Raw genomic sequence first — 19,122 nt, 5'->3', positions numbered from 1 at the left:
TCAAGCTGTACATGTAAGATTAATGTATTCTATATAAAAATTTTAAAAGCTTAAACCAGAAAGGAAGAAAGAAGGGAAGGAAAAAAAAGAATGAAGGAAGAGAGAAAGGGGGAAGGAGGGAGGAAAGGGAGGAGAGGAGGAGGGAGGAGGAGGAAGGAAGGAAGGAAGGAAGGAAGGAAACGCTGGAATGAACAATGAATGAATGAATGAACAGCGGCGAATGAAATGAATGATGAAATGAATGATGAAATGAATGAATGAATGAAATAATGAAATAATGAATGAAGAATGAATGAATGAAATAAATGAATGAATGAAATAAAATGAATGAATGAAAATGAATGAAATGTGATGAAATGAAATAATGAAATGAAATGAAATAATGAAATGAAATGGAATGAATGAATGAATGAAATGATGAAATGAAATGAATGAATGAATGAATGAATGAATGAATGAATGAACAGGGCCGAATAATGAATAAATGGTAATGAATGAATAAATGAAATGAATGAAATGTGAAAATGAATGAAATGAATGAAATAATGACGAATGGCGAAATGAATGAATGAAATAATGAAATAATGAAAGATCAAACCCAGATCGAAAAAAAACATTTCCTTAAAGAAACCTTAATCAGTTTCTCTCAATCCCCATTCTTTTGACTAGATGGAAGAGGCACACTGGCTGCCTTGTCCCTTTGGCTGGTTGGGCACATAAATCCAACATCTATTCCATATATCTAGTTATGTAATTTCTCTCCACAGGCAGCTTTGTATCTGCATGTTTTCCTGAATAGAATCAGAGGAAACTCAAGATAGCATTTAAGGTTTCTAGTCTAAACTATGTTCTCAAACTTGCTCAGATTAAGAATGGAAATTGATTTTAAAAGATTTTTAGTCAGCCATTCTGCGTATTTTCCATCACATTTAACATAATATTATTTAAAAATTAATAAACCACACAAACATTTAAAGGGCAAGGAAACAGAGAGGAATGGCAAAAGAGACTGAGTAGGAGTGGCCAGAAAGGTAGGAGAAAACTTGGAAGGTTGTAGCCTCATGGAAATCAAGGGAATGAAGTGTTTCAAAGAGAAAATGGGGTAGACAACAGAAACAGATGCTTAACAGAGTTCAAATGAGATCAGAATTGGAAAGTATCTTTTGGAATTAAGGATCTGCTTTAGTGGAGTGGTGAAAACTAAATCCCAAAGGAAATAGTTTGAGGAATGAATGTAAGGTGTAAAATTCTTTTTAGAAGTCTGATTATGAAAGAGGTAAGAAAGAAGACAATAACGTTTAAGAGATATTAAAGAAAAATAAGGTGCGATTTTTTTAAAAAGGCATTTTTATGCTTTTAAAATAGTATCCTTTCGGAGTTTTGGTATTACCTCTCCTTCCTTTGAGGTGTTTTTTTTTACAATAAAAATACACATATATACACATACATAAAATACTTTAATCCATCTGCAAATTATTTTGATGTATCATATAAAGTGGCAGTGGAGTTTTCTTTTCTTATATAGTAAATGATCATGAAATGTTGTTTAGTGGACAGTCACCAGAACCAACCAGCCATCCTGAGAAAATCTTTGTAAGAAAGTAGCTATTTTTATCATATCAAAGAGTCAGCATGCTTTGACTCTGCTCTGCCTAATTATGGGTCACATACTTTCAATCCCTAATCATCTATTCATATTTTACTTCCCTGCATAGTGGGATTTTTTTTAGGTGAGTATCCTGTGTTCTCTTTTATAGGACGTGACCTTGTTCCTGCCAGAGTGGGAAGATGGGCATTTCTACCTTGCCAAGTACTATGACAAGTTAATGCCCATGGTCACAGACAACAAAATGGAAAAGCAAGGTGATCTCATTCGGTACATACTCCTTCATTTTGGAAGGTGAGTGTGAGAACTGAGTTTGCTGATTAAATATGTCAGGGTGACTGTATTGATACTCGCATATTCAGGATGTTTTCTGCTTTACAAATGATTCAACCTGTCACCTTAGATGAGATATAAATTTTTCTTTATAGAATTTTTCTTCCCTTTTAAAAATAACTATTTTACTGGAATAAGTAATACATGCATTTTTTTAAAAAGTTCAATAGTATCAAGAATATACAATGAAAATTAAGTGTACTTCTCTTTCAGACCTTCATCCCCTGAATCCCCTTCCTAGAAGTCCAGAAAACCCTAAATCTAATATATTTAGTGGCTGTATTTAATTGCTAGTGGAATCTTTTCTTCCAGCTCATTCTGCTAAGAAGTTGTATATATGAAAATAGTTTTGACATTAGACTTGTAGAAAGAGCTTATCACTAAGTGACAGTTGAAATATAACTTAATTTCATATATTAGTGTATTATAGTCAAACAGTATATTCTCATTCGTATTGTTTATATTATCACAAATTATTAATTCCTAAGAAGTATTAATGACATTCTACTCATTCTTCTTATCATACTCATGTATCATTGCTTTACATTGAAGGGTAACTTACTTCAGAGCAGTAAATCTATTTAAGTTGCTTGTTATTAGGTACTTTGACTTCTTAGTTCAATATATTCAGGAATCTAAGTGATATTTGTTCATCAGTGATGGTAGCATTGCAAGATTTGGCCAAAGCATTTCTTCCCGAAATACAATTCAAGTTTTAGAAAATTCAAACCTAATTTTATTAATGATTATTAATTGCTTGTTGTTGGCATTTTGAAATGAAGCATAAGCAGAGGACAGTTATTAAATACATTTTTCTTTTCTAAAATGAGTAATAGCTTTTATTTGCTCTTCATTATTAGCATATATCATGTTCATTGGTATATAGAATTTATTTCATACATTTCTTCTCAAACAGAGTCAAGAGTCCTTAATGCATAACACTGTTAGGCTTGTGTGAGATTTTTAAAAATATAGTTTAAGAAGGTAAGGCTATTTTAGAACATATTTTATTCATAGTACTTAAAACATTTGGAGGCTTAAAGGAATAAACTCAGCTAGCTATCTAGACTTAGATCCTGAGTGATTGAAATACCGTATTATTACTAATTATGCATCAGTATTTGCCCTCAAGGAGCTACAGTTCAATTAGATGAAGAAACCTTAAGTACTTAAAACATTTAAATAATGGTACGTGATAGAATGTGTGATCGGATCAAAATAACTGGAATAAATATCAGAAATTTCTTTTTGATATTAGGAAGATAGCAAAAATAAGCCTAATGAGTCCAACAGTCATGTATTTTGGGCAAATCTGAAGTCATAACTCAAGCCACTGGCTTCATAATTTCAAAAGTATACTTCTTTGTACTGCAGTTGCTACAGAAGTCTGGTAGGCCTCATAAAGAAAGTAGGATTTAAAAGATAGTTAAATTCAAGAAGGAGAGGACATTCCTAACTTTTCACAGATTTGGCAGAAAAACATGGTTTGACTGGTTTTGTTCAGAGTATAGTGAGGAAATTGGACTTGATGGAAGAAATATGCTGATGAATAATGAAAGACTAAAATTGGAAAGTTATAAAGAAACAAGATTGTGAATATTTGAATCTCTGGCAGAGCCATTCATAGTCTTAATATATAAGTAGTTGCTTTCTGTTTTTGAACAGGGGAGAGCATAAAACTAGACTTTCAGGAACCTTAGTCCAGAATTTATTGAAGGATAGAAATGTAGAATTAAGGAGATTGAGTTATTTTAAATTCCCAGAAATTGAGTCATTGGGCCTGACCTAGGCTTATGGCCATAGAATGCAAATGAAGGCCGAGATCTTAAGGACAATTTGTAAGAAGTATTGACAGGACTTTAACTAGGTCATAACTTGTATTAATTTTGGTACAGGCAATATAGAGCTTAGTGAGGAATATAGTAAGAAAGAAAAAGAGAGAAAGGATTAAAAAATAACCTGTACTAGGAAGAAATAGTGATACCATAATTTTTGTCAGAAGGTTATCTATTACTCAGTTAGTAGTTTGAATCTTAATTTTATTTCTATAACATAAAGAACGCTATGTTAATAATGTATTTGTATAATTGCAGATCTCTACAGTATGGAAATCAATTCATATATCAATCAATGCCACGGATGTTATCACTATGGCTTGATTTTGGTGCTAAAGCATATGAATGGGAAAAAGGTATAATTTTGTATGTAAAATTTTAAGGAACTGAGAAGAAGTATAGTTTTCATATAAAATCAGATTTGGCTTGACAGTCTAACTTATTAAAAGCTAGAATGAATTTGATAAGATTTTATAGATTTCAAAAAGTCAGCTGTAATTGAAAAATAAATTTAAAAAAGATTTTATGTATGAGTAAGAAACTGAATGCTAAAAGGGGGAAAGACTAAACATAGACTTTTTATTAAAATGTAGTTAACATACAATATTATATTAGTTTCAGGTGTACAACATAGTCAACATTTATATACCTAACAAAGTGATCACCACAATAAGTCTAGTAACCATCTGTCACTGTACAAAATTATTATTTTATTAACTTTATTCTCTTTGCTGCATATTACATCCCTGTGACTTTTTTATTTTATGACTGGAAATTTGTACCTCTTACTCTTCTTCACCTTTTCCACCCTTCCCCTGACTTCTCTTTCTTCTGCAGCCATCAGTTTGTTGTCTACATCTCTGAGTTTGTTTTGTTTTATTTGTTGGCTTGTTTTGTTTTTTAGATACCTAAGTGTAGACTTTTTAAGTAGTTAAGATTCAGGGCCTACAAATGAAAATCTGCTCACTCCTTAATGACTTAACACATGTGGAAAAATATTAGTTTAAGCCAAATAATATATTGTAAAAATTATAATGGATTGTGGTTTGTTCTTTTTGTTTCTAGTGAAAATTAATGGTCCTTGAATTTTTCATTGCCCCTAAATATTTTTTCCTACTAGGGCAGAGAAAACTATCTTTTCACAAATTGGCAGGTGATCTACCTTTATAACTGGGAATAACATACCATATTTCCCCCCTTATCCATAGGAGATACATTCCAAGACTCCCAGTGGATATACGAAACCATGGATAGTACCAAACCCAAATCAGCTTCTTCAACTCTAGTAGAAATGTGGTAGCAGATTTTTCATCTGCAGATATAGCCTCTCCACTAACTTATATACTTTTCAGTCCAAACCTGTTTTTGAATCCTACTTGCAGTTAATGGCTTGATGTCACTTGTTTCAGGGGATCCCTTGCTAAAGTCTTTGTTTTCCACCCACAAATTTAATGCCTTTTCCATCTTAACTAAGCATTTCTCACTTACTATGGCTGTAACTTTTGCAGCTTGAGGAGCAACAGCAAAACTAGCATGAATTTCTTTTTCCTTCTTCACAATTTCGTGGATAGAAGAATCGTTCTTACTGTAGAGTTTACCAACCTCAATATAAGATTTTTTTTTCTTTCCACACTGTTGAGAACTTTGACCTTTCCACTTAAAGGAAGCACTTTATGGCTACTCTTTTGGCATATCTGAGTTGCCAGCCTCACTACTCTTGCGTTTTGTTCAAGTAAGGGTTACTTGAACACAAGCACTGGGATACTGCAACAGTTGATCTGATAACTGAGGTGGCTACTAAGTAGTCACTAGGTAGAGAGCATGTACATCATGCAGAAAATGGATGAAAGGAGGATTCATGTTCAGGGAGGATGGAGCAGGAATAGCATGAGATTTCATCATGAGATTTCATCATACTAGGGTAGAGAGCATGTACATCATGCAGAAAATGGATGAAAGGAGGATTCATGTTCAGGGAGGATGGAGCAGGAATAGCATGAGATTTCATCATGCTACTCAGAATGGCAAGCAATTTAAAACGTATGAATTGTTTATTTCTATAATTTTCAGACAGCAGTTGACTGCAGGTAACTGAAACCATGGAAAGCAAAACTACTATATATCTTAAAGCTCTTTTTAAAACAAGATTTTTCTTCTGTGAAATGAACCAGTATACTGTTTTATTCTTTACTATTTTTTTATTTTTGATTTTTCTTCCAGCTGCGCGCTCTGATCGTGTACAAATGAGAAATGATTTAGCTAAAATAAACAAAGTGATCACAGAGCACACAAATCACTTAGCTCCCTATCAGTTTTTGACTGCTTTTTCACAATTGATCTCCCGAATTTGCCATTCTCATGATGAAGTTTTTGTTGTCTTAATGGAAATTATAGCCAAAGTGTTTCTGGCCTATCCTCAGCAAGCAATGTGGATGATGACAGCTGTGTCAAAGGTAATATATTAATCACACAAGTGTTTTTTTCCACTTTATGTGGCATTGATTACTTAATGCTAATATGTAGATGCAAGTTCTAGGGTTTCTCATATTAAATTTTGTAGCAAAACATTTTAAATACTTTAAAAAAGACAAATTATAGTATTATGTCTCCTTTTAAAATTCAGAAATATTTATCATTAAATGAAGTGACTAGAATGTTTAAAATCAGAGAATTCAGCATGCCTTATCTTTAGGAAGTCTATAAACATTTAATGCTTGGTGTAAAATGGCAACCTTTTTTTTTTCCCCCAAGTGTTTTAGTCCAAAGTACCTGAACTATTAATACTAGAAAAATTTAGTTACATTATTAATGGAACTTCGCAAGTTTATAAATATATTTAATAAATAGAGAATTTCAAGAATACATAGAGATATAAATCACTCTACTATTCATTAATGTGTTTTTGTGTGTTTATTTTCTATGCATATTTTAGCTCTAATTTAAATTACATAGATATGTAATTTCATATTTTTACTTGTTACCATAAGCATGTTCCAATGTTATTAAATATTCTTTGAAGACACAATTTTAGTAATTGTATAAAATTCTGTAGTAGTTAGCCATCTATAATTTATTTAACTATTAATCATTGAGGTTGTTTACAGTTTTTCACTGTTGTAATACATCTAGACACATCTATATTCTCATTCCTAATTATTTCTTCAAGGTAGATCTAAGTCATAATATAGCAGTATTTTTATGGCTATTGATAGTATTGCCAAATTGATTTCCAGAAAATTTGTATCAGTATAAATTCTCATCACGAATACTTTTTAAGTTGATTTTTATTAGAAGTTTTGTTATCTTTTTAAAATCTTGTATAAAGTTGCATTTACCTTTTTTTTATGACAGTCTTCTTATCCCATGCGAGTGAACAGATGCAAGGAAATCCTAAATAAAGCTATTCATATGAAAAAATCCTTAGAAAAATTTGTTGGAGATGCAACTCGCCTAACAGATAAGCTTCTAGAATTGTGCAATAAACCGGTATTATCATAAATCTTACTACTTATAGACCAATGTTGAATAATTTTATAAAAAACTTTTATGTAATTTTGGCTGGGTTTTTCATTCGATTAATTAAATTAAAATGTTAACATACATAGGTACACACATATATCAAAAGTTATCAAATTGTATACTTTATGTGCAGTTTATCTTAATAAAACTTTTTGAAATTTCTAATACATGTCCCTCAAATATCCTCCAAATTTCTTTATTTTTTTATTTTTAATTACAGTTGACATAAAATATTATATTAGTTTCAAGTGTACAATGTAGTGATTAGACACTTATAAAACTTATAAAGTGATCACCCCAATAAATTTAGTACACATTTTACACCCTTCATAGTTATTATAGTATTACTGACTATATTCCTTATATTATACTTTACATTTCTGTAACTATTTTGTAACTACCAATTTGTACTTCTTAATCTCTTCCCCTTTTGCACTCATCCGCCCAATTCCCCTTCCATTTGACAACCATCAAAATGTTCTCTGTATCTGAGTTTGTATCTGTATTATTTGTTTTGGTCTTTAGATCCCCCTTGTGAGTGAAACCATATGATATTTGTCTTTCTCTATCTGACTTCACTTAACATAATACCCTCTAGGTCCACCCATGTTGTTGCAGATGACAAGGTTTCATTCTTTTTTAAATGGCTGAATAATATTTCATGGTATATGCACCACTTCTCCTTTATCCACTCGTCTGTTGATGGACATCCAGGTTGCCTTCATATCTTGGCTATTGTAAATAATGCCATTATGAACATATGGATGCATATGTCTTTTTGAATTAGTATTTTGGGTTTCTTTAGATAAATACTCAGAAATAGAATTACTGGGTCCTTCTTTATCCCTTATTATAGCCGTTGTTTTAAAGTCTATTTTGCTGGTATACATACTGCTACCTCAGCTTTTTTGTTTGTTTGCTTCTATTTTCATGAAATATCTTTACATGAAATATTTTCATGAAATAACTTTTAGTCTGCATGTGTCTTTCGATATGAAGTGAGTCTCTTGGAGGCAGCATATGTAAGGGTCTTGTTTTCTTAACCTTTTAGCCACCCTATATTTTGATTGGAACATTTAATCAATTTGCATTTAAAGTAATTGTTGATAGATATGTAGTATTACCTTTTTATTCATATTTTTGATCCTCCTTCCTCTCCTCTCCACTTCCCTCTCTTCCTTCTCATCCTTCTCTTGTTCCTCTACATTTCTTATAATACTGATTAGGTCATAATGAACTCCTTTAGCTTTTTTTGTCTGAGGAGGTCTTTATCTTTTCTTGGAGTCTAAACGATAGCTTTGCTGAGTAAAGTAATCTTGGTTGTAAGTCCTTGCTTTTCATCACTTTGAATATTTCATGCCAATCTCTTCTGGCCTGCAAAATTTCTGTTGAGAAATCAGCCGACAGTCTTATGGGAGCTCCCTTGTAAGTAACTAACTGCTTTTCTCTTGCTGCTTTTGAGATTCTCCTTATCATTAACTTTTGGCATTTTAATTATGCTGTGTCTCGGTATGGGCCTCTTTGGGTTCATCTTATTTGGGTTCATCTCTGCATTTCCTGGGCTAGTATGTGTATTTTCTTCACCAGGTTAGGGACGTTTTCCATCATTATTTCTTGAATAATGTACAATTATTCAATTCCTTACTCTGTCTCTTCTTCTGGCATCCCAAGATGCAAATGTTGGTAAGCTTGATGTTGTCCTCATTCTTTTGGATTCTTTTTCCTTTTTGCTTTTTCGATTCTTTTTCGATTGGGTGTTTTCTGCTACCTTATCTTCCAAATCACTGATTCCGTCCTCTGCGTCTTCTAATCTACTGTAGATTCACCTAATGGATTCTTCATTTCTAACTGGTTCGTTTTTATGCCTTCTATCTCCATTTTTATGTTTTCTGTTTCTTTGTTGAAGTTCTCACTGAGATCATTGAGCATCCTTATAACCAGTGTTTTGAATTCTGCACTTGGTAGATTGCTCATCTCCATTTTGTTTAGTTCTTTTTCTGGAGCTTCGTTTTCATCTTTCATTTGAGACATGTTTCTTTGTCTTCTTATTTTGGTTGCCTCCCTATATTTGTTTCTGTGTATTAGGTAGGACTGCTATGACTCCCGGTCTTGGTATAGTGGCTTTATGTAGTAGGTGTCCTGTGGGGCCCAGTGGTGAAGTCTCCCTGATCATCTGAGCCATATACTCCAGGTCTGCCCCTTGAGTGGGTCTTGGGTGCCCTCTTGTTTTAATTGAGGCTTGATTGCTGTTGGCACGCCAGTGGGTGGAGTTGACCCTTGGGCTGATTGGTTGTGAGGACTGGCTGTTACTACAGTGCAGGAGCTGTTGTTTAGGGGCTGACCCATGAAGCAGGTTTCATTTTAGCTGGGCTCTGGTGCCTGCTGAGTCTGCCATTTGGGTATGTTTGTTTTTGTGGAGGTGGTTGATTCGTGCTCTAGTGTGGTCTGAGGCTAGCCGCCAGGTGTATTGATTCTGGGGCTTCTTGGGAAAGGCTCTGGTCTAAGCCAAGGTCAACTGCTGTGTATATCCTACCAGTCTCCACATGGCTTCTTCTGTAGATCCTTAGTTATTGTACTTATGTTCAGCTAGACTTTAGGTGATTCTCAATGATGGTTGTTTTGTAGTTTAGGTGTAATTTTGATGTGGTTGTGAGACGATGCAAGCTCAGAGTTTACCTACTCCACCATCTTGACCAGAAGCTTCTTTGAAATTTCTAAAAGTTCTTAATGTAAATTTTCTGAGAGGAAATTATCCATATTTATTAAAAATAATTTTAAATAGAGGATATGAAATAAGACAAAAATATAAGTATATAAAATACTCAGTTAATTAAAGTTGTCTGATTTTTTCTGTCATATCTTTAAACTTTCATAATTTGTATACATTAACCTGCATATATGAGAGGAGAGATGGAGCTTTGGTTTTTATTCTTTTAGTATACATTTCATTACCTACCATGAGACAAGCACTGTGCTAAGGTAGACAAAGATGAATAAGACTTGTTCTCCTGCCCTGAAGTGCCCATAAGTCTCATAAGAAACTAAGCAGGTGGTTATTATTAGTGTAGTAACTACTTTTTTCATTAGATGTGACTAAAATATGGACATGCTTGTAGGAGTGACTCACTATTCTACTAAGGAATTGGAGGGGAAAATCCCCTAAAGAATGTCCAGGAAAGGTAAAGGTGGGGTAGGCATAGACATAAGGAGGAAGAAAGAGACTCTATAAGTTAAAAGCTAGATTTCACTTTGCAGATACTCTATTAACTGTTTATAAGTTAGAAAGCACAGATCATCTATTTCTTATCTTCCCTTCATCAATAAACATCTTGAAAGAGTAATCTATTTTTGCTATCTTCATTAATTCTATTTAACCTTTCACATACTTGTCAAAAACAGTGTTATGATAATGGCTAACATTTTTCTGGCACTTTTCTAAGTGCTTTACATGTACAAGTTTCTAATTCTGAACTGAAACCTTTGTGGCCAGCTACATTTAGGAATTCAGAATTTTTCACTTTTTTAAAGATCATACAGTACATTTGCTTTATATCGAATATCATAATCAGATACAATAATTAGTTCTGTAGTGAAATATTTTAATCTTTGCATTGATAAATTTAGGTATCATTTTGCTGCCAAATGAGATGTGGTATAAAAAAAAGTTTGCTTTTATAGAGCTCTCTGGATTTTATAATATCTGATCATTGATTATAGGCCTCTAAGTGTCTCCATTAGTCATCTTAACAATACTATAATGTAGGCATCAGTATTGATAAGGTGAAAGAGTACAGATAGGTTAAAATGAGATGATGTTTAAAAAATACTTAGACAACTATAGACTGCAGAGTCATTTTAATTAAGATATTGTAGAAGTGAAATTTTATTTTGGGTGAAATTAAGGGTTCCATAATTCAAGGTAAACAGAAATTAAAATGTGCTTTTTCTCCCCTCCAGGTGGATGGAAGTAGTTGCACATTAAGCATGAGCACTCATTTTAAAATGCTTAAAAAGCTGGTAGAAGAAGCAACATTTAGTGAAATCCTCATTCCTTTACAATCAGTCATGATACCTACTCTTCCATCAATTCCGGGTACCCATGCTAACCATGATCCATTTCCTGGGCATTGGGCCTATATTTCAAGCTTTGATGATATGGTAAACTTCAGTTTTGTGTGACTGTAACTATGTTTTTTAAATTTAGTTAAATTAAAAATTTCAAATTAAGTTTAAAAGTTTTTTTAAGAGACGAAATCAATTTTATTTGCAAAGAAAAAATTATTGGTAATACAGAAAACTAAAACTCTTGTATTGATGAGACAAAATTAAGTGATAAAAATCCCATATTCAGTGTAGTATTTTGATTTTTCATATGCTCATATTTGTTTTAGTTGACTATAATCTTTATTTTTTTCATAATTTAACTTTTCCATACTCATCTTAAATATGGAGAACAGAAAGAGAACAGAATACAATGTTTTGTTTGTATTTTGAAAGGAAGTGGAATTTAGTTAGGAAGAGCTTGATTCTCTTTTTGAAGTATGATATGACTTTTAAAGAAATGTTACTAGAGCACTTCTAAGTAAATACTTTAGAAAACTATATTTATTCCAATATATCTGTGACTCAAAACATTTGTTTAACTGCTTCAGAGCCAGATACTAAGCCACATAATGAAATCATTCTTATTACTTATAGTCATGCTTTGTTTTTTAACTTAATATTATCCAGTGTATTTATTCACCTATCATTAGATAGACTTGATTTTTAGGAGTTTCTTTTTTCAAAAATCAAGTTTCTTTCCGTTGATAACATTAAAGCCATTTAAAAACAGTGTCTCAGTCTCTGAAGAAAAGTCCTAAAAAGTATTTCAAAAATATTTTAAAAATGTGACCGCTTTAAGGGGCTCCCTGAATATGGATGTGTATTTTCTTATATTGCTGAAAAAGTAATCCTTTTACTTCATAGTCATTCCGAATGGATGAAAGTGTGTCCCTACTCATGGGCAAACATTCTTTTCATAGATCATAGATCATTAAAAGAAATTGTTAAAATAATAAATATACTGCATAATATAGGTTATTATATCCCTTTTATCACATTAGTAACAATATTTATAATACATATGGAAATTTAAACAAAGAATTTTGACCTTAATTTATATATAACTCATTTTTTCAGGTGGAAATTCTTGCTTCTCTTCAGAAACCAAAGAAAATCTCTTTAAAAGGATCAGATGGAAAGTTCTACATCATGATGTGTAAGCCAAAAGATGACCTGAGAAAGGACTGTAGACTAATGGAATTCAATTCCTTGATTAATAAGGTTTGGAGATAGTTTTATTTTAGAATTACCGTAATTACTGTCAGTATGATATAGGCTTTTCAGTATGCAAATAGGTCACTTTTAAAAAGAGCGAATAAAATGTACAGCCTTTCATTTCATTTTCAATTTTTTTGAGATAAAATATATATAACAAAATTTGCCATCTTAATCATTTTTAAATGTTCAATTAAGTTTAGTGGCATTAACAACACATTGTTGTGTAACCATCACCACCATCTCTCTCCAGAACTTAATGCATCTTTCCAAACTGAAGCTGTATCTGTTAAACAATAACTCCTTATTCCCCTTTTCCCCATGCACTGCTAACCACCATTTTCTACTTTCTGTCTCTATGAATTTTACTACTCTAGATAACTCATATTAGTGTAATTATACAGTATTTGTCCTTTTCTATTTGCTTATTTCACTTAGCATTGTTTTCAGGGTTTAAGCTGAATAATATACCATCGTATGTATGTTCATACCACATTTTGTTTATTCATTCACCCTTCAGTGGACACTTGGGTTGCTTCTACCTTTTGGCTATTATTAATAATGCTGCTGTGAACATAGGTGTGCAAATACCCGTTTAAGTCCCTGCTTTCAATCTTTTGAGTATGCATTCAGAATTAGAATTGCTGGTTTCACTTAACTTTTTTTGGTTGACTTTTAATTATTTTATATTAGTTTCAAGTACAATATTTAGACATTTATATAATTTATGAAGTGATTCCCCCCAATGACTCTTGTGCCTATCTGGCACCACACCCAGCCATTAAAATAATATTGACTATATTCCCTATGCTGTACTCTAAATAAATCCCCGTGACTGTTTTGTAACTACTAATTTGTACTTCTTCATTCCTTCACCCTTTTCACTCAGCACCCTAACCTCCTCACATAATTTTTGAAAACTAAGGTACTTTTATTAAAGTGAGAAAATGTTTAAGACATATTAATGAGAGAAAATATTTTCTACTGAAATGTTTAAATTAAATTATCTATATTTTTTATCAGATTTATTTATGTTTTATGTTTCAGTGCTGGAAAGAAAGTTAGGTTCTGTTTTTAACAACACAGTGTTTAAAGGTGATCATTAGTATTTTTTTCTTTTTTTTTTTTTTTGGTTCTGTTGGTAAGTACTTGATTTCTAGCTCAGAAATAAGAAATCTCATTAAAAGGTTATTATAATGTATGGTCCTAGGTGTTTTGAATTATTCTGTAGCCAGGTATTTATAAATGCATAACATCTGTTTTTCTCTTGGTAAAAACAAACCATACTCTGGAAAGATGAAACCTTATTCTTTTTCTATACGCTTTGTGTCTCCTCTTCAACCTCCTCCCACATTTCACCTCTTTTATTAGCTGGAAAAGTTATGGACTTTTAACGTAGAAAAGATACAGCAGTGAATGAGTTCATTTTTTAAAAAAAGACAATTATGATTTGTGCTTAGTTTAACCAAAAGTAAGTTAAAAGTTAATACCACATTAAAAACTCATTTCAAAGGCAGTGCGAAGGGAAGGAATATTTTTAATTTAAAATATTGTTTGGTGAATTCATAACTTAATTTACTGATTATTGAATTATTAGTATATTCATCCTAAGCTCCCTGAGTGTTTTTCTGGTTTGGAGTATCAAGTGGCCTGGCTTTAGTTTATAAATTTATCTTAATCAGCTTTGTTACTAACTGAATTATTTCATTACCGATCCCCCACATTAACATGGTCAAATTAAGTAGCCTTCTTATGGAAAACTAGAATCTCACTATGTTGGTCTAGGAGGCCACATATTGATCTTTATATGTGATTCTAATGCTGTTTGCTGACATTTATGTAGCCTACTTATTCCTAAAGTTTAAAATGTGTTTTTGGTCAGTGATTGTGCTTTTGAATTGGACGGGTTACAAATATAGATGTGTGCTTATTTTATTCAGTTCTAGAATTAAACAAAATACTGTTTATCTTTACTTGTTATGTTTCAGGATTAATCAGATGAGATGTGAAAACTTTTTTTAGGCTAGAAGAGAATTTTTCAAATGAAGCTGTAATATTAAATTGCAAAAATAAGAAATATATTTTGGAAACACCATAAAACTCATACTGTTTTGTTCATGCATTTTCGAGATAATAAAAATAAACAGCAGTGTCTGTGCCTAAGTACTTAATGTTTTGGAAGGAATAAAAATAAAGGAGCATTTTGTCATTGTTAAATATACAACTGTAATATTTTTGAACATGATATTATTGTCACATTAATAGTTCATAATTAAAAACAAGGACTTCCCAAGGCATTTTTAATGATTTTGAAATAGATTAGGTATGCTATTCCAGTAGTTTCCTGGCCTGTCATCCTGAAGGATTGTTCATCTTCACTACACAGCAAGCTTTCATTGACATTCTTTTGCTATGAAATAAACAATCTCTAGATATATTTGACATAACATAAAATTTCTAATTTTAATTTTTGGGGTTTTTTTTTAACAGTGCTTAAGAAAAGATGCAGAATCTCGTAGACGAGAACTTCATATCCGAACATATGCAGTTATTCCACTGAATGATGAATGTGGGATTATTGAATGGGTTAATAACACTGCTGGCTTGAGACCTATTCTGACCAAACTATACAAGGAAAAAGGTACCAAAATTAATGCTTAAAATATAACTATATAATATGGTATAGTAGCTGCTACCATATATGATTGTAATTATTAACATTTATTGTACATTTTTTGGGTATAAGCCATTATGAAATTTCTAGTCAAATGAGATTCTTTATACAGAGTATATATCTACAACGTGTGTATACATGTGTGTGTATGTGTGTGTGTGTGTGTGTGTGTGTATTTTCCTTGTGTTTTAACTCCTCTACTTCATCTCTAAAGGATTGAGATAGTTTATAAAAATGTATATGAAAATTTGTTTTTCACACACTTAATGGATAGTAATTCTGAAGCTACTTTATGTGTATACTAGACTTTAGCAAATAAAAAAATATATTGTGGCTAATGAGAGCTAGTTTTTCACTGTCAGAGAAAGAAAAGGAAAGGGAAGGCTAGAATGAAACCAAAAGTGTTAGATTAGTAGTAGAGCACTTGCCTGCTGGCTAAAACCTGGGATAATTTGAGGACCAAAATAAATAATGATAGTATTCAGTTATAACCCATGGAATAAAATGAATAGACGTGAATCTACACTGATGTAAGTAAACACTTGAATAAATAAATAGGGAAATAGGAATAGTTCTTCCTTACGGTAGAATTGCAATGAATAAATGTAGAAGAAATTATAGAAATAGAAAGTCACCAATTAGCAAATACCATAGTAGTAATTGTTGCAGGCAGTAATATCAATGGATCCTAAAATTAGTAGGAAAAATATGATGGGGAACAGGTTATTTACAAAGTCTCATAGTTTCCACAGAATAACTGATTAATTACAAAGGGGAAAAATGTTAACTTTACACCAGAAAAACAAAAATATAACTGCTTAGAATTCTTTAAAAAAATGTCAAAGTAATGAAAGACAAAGATACAAATTTTCTAGACTTGAGGACATTGTGGAAACATGACAGCTGTATGCAATATGGGATCCTGGATTGGATCTTGACCCAGAAAAAGGATGGTAGTGGGACAATGGGTGAAATTTGAATAAGGTCTGAAGATTAGTTAATATTATAACAATATTAGTTTCCTTGTTTAGATGATTGTACTACTATTATGAAAAAGATGAACAATAAAATCTGAGTGGTGAATAAATGGGAACTCTTTGTATCATTTATGTAATTTGCAATACAATTAAAAATAAATATATTGCTATCAAAGTGAGGTAGGTAGAAAATAAGTGTATTAGTTTCATAGGGCTGCTGTAACAAAGTACCACAAACTGGTTACAAACAATGGAAATTTATTCTCTCATAGTTCTGGAGGCTAGGAGTCCAAAATCACTGTGTCAGTATGGTCATGATATCTCTGAAGGCCTTAGGGGAGAATATGTTCTAATCCTTTCTCTTAGCTTCTGGGGTTGCCTGCAGTCTTTGACATTTCTTGGCTTATAGTTGCATCACTCCATTCTCTGCCTCAGTCGTCACATAGCACTAACCCTAAGTCTGTGTCTCTGTTATCTCTTCTTATAAGGACACTAATCATTATATCATGGGCCCACCTAATGACTTTATCTTAACCTGATTACATGGACAAAGACTCTATTTTCAAATAAGGTCACATTTATAGGTACCAGGGGTTATGACTTCAGTATATTACTTTGCAGGATACAGTTCAACCCATAACATTAATATTCATAAATTACTGTATTATGGCTATTGTCATAAGTATGTTATGTACTACATTATTTATTATTGTTGACAAGCCTAATTATCCCTATTTTATGGACAATGCCAGAGAGGTTAAGTTCACATAACCAATATGTTGCAGAGCTGAAACTCAAACACACTTGAATCTGATTTCGAGGAACATACTATTGACTATTTTATTTAGAAAGATGAAATATTATATAAGTTTTAGTTATTGCCTTTGGGTTTTTAAAAATAAATATATTTTCTACCTTATCATGAACACAATTGAACTATGCAACTTTTGAGTCTAAAAAATCTCAAATCGCAGACTTGTCCTTAAAACTTTTAGCTGTGTCTTCTTTACAAAAAGCACCAAACTAAGGTAGGCATAAAAGTCACTTTATAGACTGGAGTAATACTCACCACCTAAAACACGGTCACAAATCTATCAGAAGGAAAAGTTCTTCTGCTTCTCCATTTGCGTTATACAAGATTTAAGAATTGGGTATATTATGAATCTTATAGGCTAGCTTTCACACAGTAAATTTATTCAGAGCACCGTAGTCACGTTTCTTAATTTAATGTGGACCTGTACTACATGCTTATAAAGAGAGAGGTCACTATAATTTTAGTGAGGACTGCAGTATTTTTACAATTTCAGGGGCACTATTCACATTCTGAGTACTATGATCTGGTGTTATATGATTCCACAATATTGGTTTTAGTTTGCATTTATTATCATCAACAAGAAGATAAATTTACCTTCTCGTAATTGAAAAATTTCCATTCATGCGTTTGAATAACAGTTTGAATAAAAGTAGATGTTTCCTGTCCTATTTTAACAACAACAACAAATGCCCCTTTTCTCATTTGGCTTGTGTTATTAATGGAAATCATTCTACCTTGTAGGAGTTTATATGACAGGAAAGGAACTTCGCCAATGTATGCTACCAAAGGCAGCAGCTTTGTCTGAAAAACTCAAAGTATTCCGAGAATTTCTCCTACCCAGGCATCCTCCTGTTTTTCATGAGTGGTTTCTGAGAACATTCCCTGATCCTACATCATGGTAAGTTTTCAAGAATATACATTATTATGGTTGGATTTTAAAAACTATTTTAGATTTATGTTGCCTCATATGCATGTGGATATTTGGTAAGCATTGTATTTTCTTTAGGTACAGTAGTAGATCAGCATACTGCCGTTCCACTGCAGTTATGTCAATGGTTGGGTATATCCTGGGCCTTGGAGACCGTCATGGTGAAAACATTCTCTTTGATTCTTTGACCGGTGAATGTGTACATGTGGATTTCAACTGTCTCTTCAATAAGGTATGACTTACTCTAGTAAATCATATGTTTTCTCCTAATTTTCTTTCTTCAACAACTGTTCTTCTTAGACATACCTATTTGTAGCAGTTATAGTCACAGTTAAGTCACATTGAGAGTTTGTTCATTGGTTTTGATCTGTGGATCCCACAGCCCTCAATAAAGCAACTTAGGATGTAGAGAACTCAGAAGAGTGATATAGTAAAATTAGCAGCAAACTTGAATTCCAAAAGGTTAGGTTTAAGTTTTGACTCAATTAGTTCTTAGTTACATGAACATGGACAGATTATTTCATTTTACTGAGACTCATTTTTAAAGAAACAGTGTAGTTTAATGTGTTGGTTCCCAAACCCACCAGCATATCAAGAATCATCAAAGAGGTTTTTTTTTTTTTAAGGTAGTCACATAGGAAACATCCCAAGAGACTCAGATTCTGTAGGTCCAGAGTGGGGGGCCTGGGAATAAATTAAGGTGTTGGACTCTGAGGCCTCCTCTGATTTTCCAGTGTTATCATCCTGGGAGACAGACTGGTAGGTAGCCCCGCTTTTTTCTTCATCCCCATTCTCTATGGGTTGCCTTCTGCTATCACAGGGAAACAAGAAAGGTCACAGACCAAATTGAGAACAAATCAGAGGTAAACCACTAGTATAGGTTAAATCATACAAGAGAGGAATTTGGGGAAAGTGATTAGAGGGATTAAAAAACTCTAGGAAAGAAAGGTTAGAGAATGGCAAAAAATAAATGAGCCGAACTTCGTTATAGTACATGTTACATTTCCTGTCTGAGGAATGTGAGCATCTAATACTTTGCTTTATCCTTTCTCCTCCTATTTTAAAGTGAAAGTCCTAAAGAAAATATGAGAATATTTATATGTACTTTATATTATTC

General features: G+C 32.4%; 1 protein-coding gene across 6 annotated transcripts in view; it reads left to right on the top strand.

The window, feature by feature from the left end:
* The window catches only part of ATR (ATR checkpoint kinase), a 136,248-nt gene that overhangs the window by 110,927 nt on the left and 6,199 nt on the right, over positions 1-19,122 (top strand). For 5 of the 6 annotated variants that reach the window (XM_039876468.1, XM_039876469.1, XM_039876471.1 and 2 more), the window contains 9 exons: positions 1,758-1,900; positions 4,033-4,130; positions 5,995-6,227; positions 7,126-7,260; positions 11,251-11,451; positions 12,475-12,618; positions 15,103-15,253; positions 17,819-17,975; positions 18,084-18,237. In XM_039876468.1, the coding sequence (XP_039732402.1) occupies positions 1,758-1,900; positions 4,033-4,130; positions 5,995-6,227; positions 7,126-7,260; positions 11,251-11,451; positions 12,475-12,618; positions 15,103-15,253; positions 17,819-17,975; positions 18,084-18,237 (1,416 nt within the window). Of the gene's footprint in view, positions 1-1,757; positions 1,901-4,032; positions 4,131-5,994; positions 6,228-7,125; positions 7,261-11,250; positions 11,452-12,474; positions 12,619-15,102; positions 15,254-17,818; positions 17,976-18,083; positions 18,238-18,631; positions 18,765-19,122 lie in introns of all 6 variants that reach the window. The other variant, XR_005655772.1, reaches the window with a different exon arrangement.

Source organism: Pteropus medius, unplaced genomic scaffold, assembly GCF_902729225.1.
Source record: "Pteropus medius unplaced genomic scaffold, Ma_sr-lr_union100, whole genome shotgun sequence".
NCBI lineage: Eukaryota > Metazoa > Chordata > Mammalia > Chiroptera > Pteropodidae > Pteropus > Pteropus medius.
The sequence above is the reverse complement of the archived record's forward strand: the minus strand, read 5'-3'. Positions and strand labels throughout refer to the sequence as shown.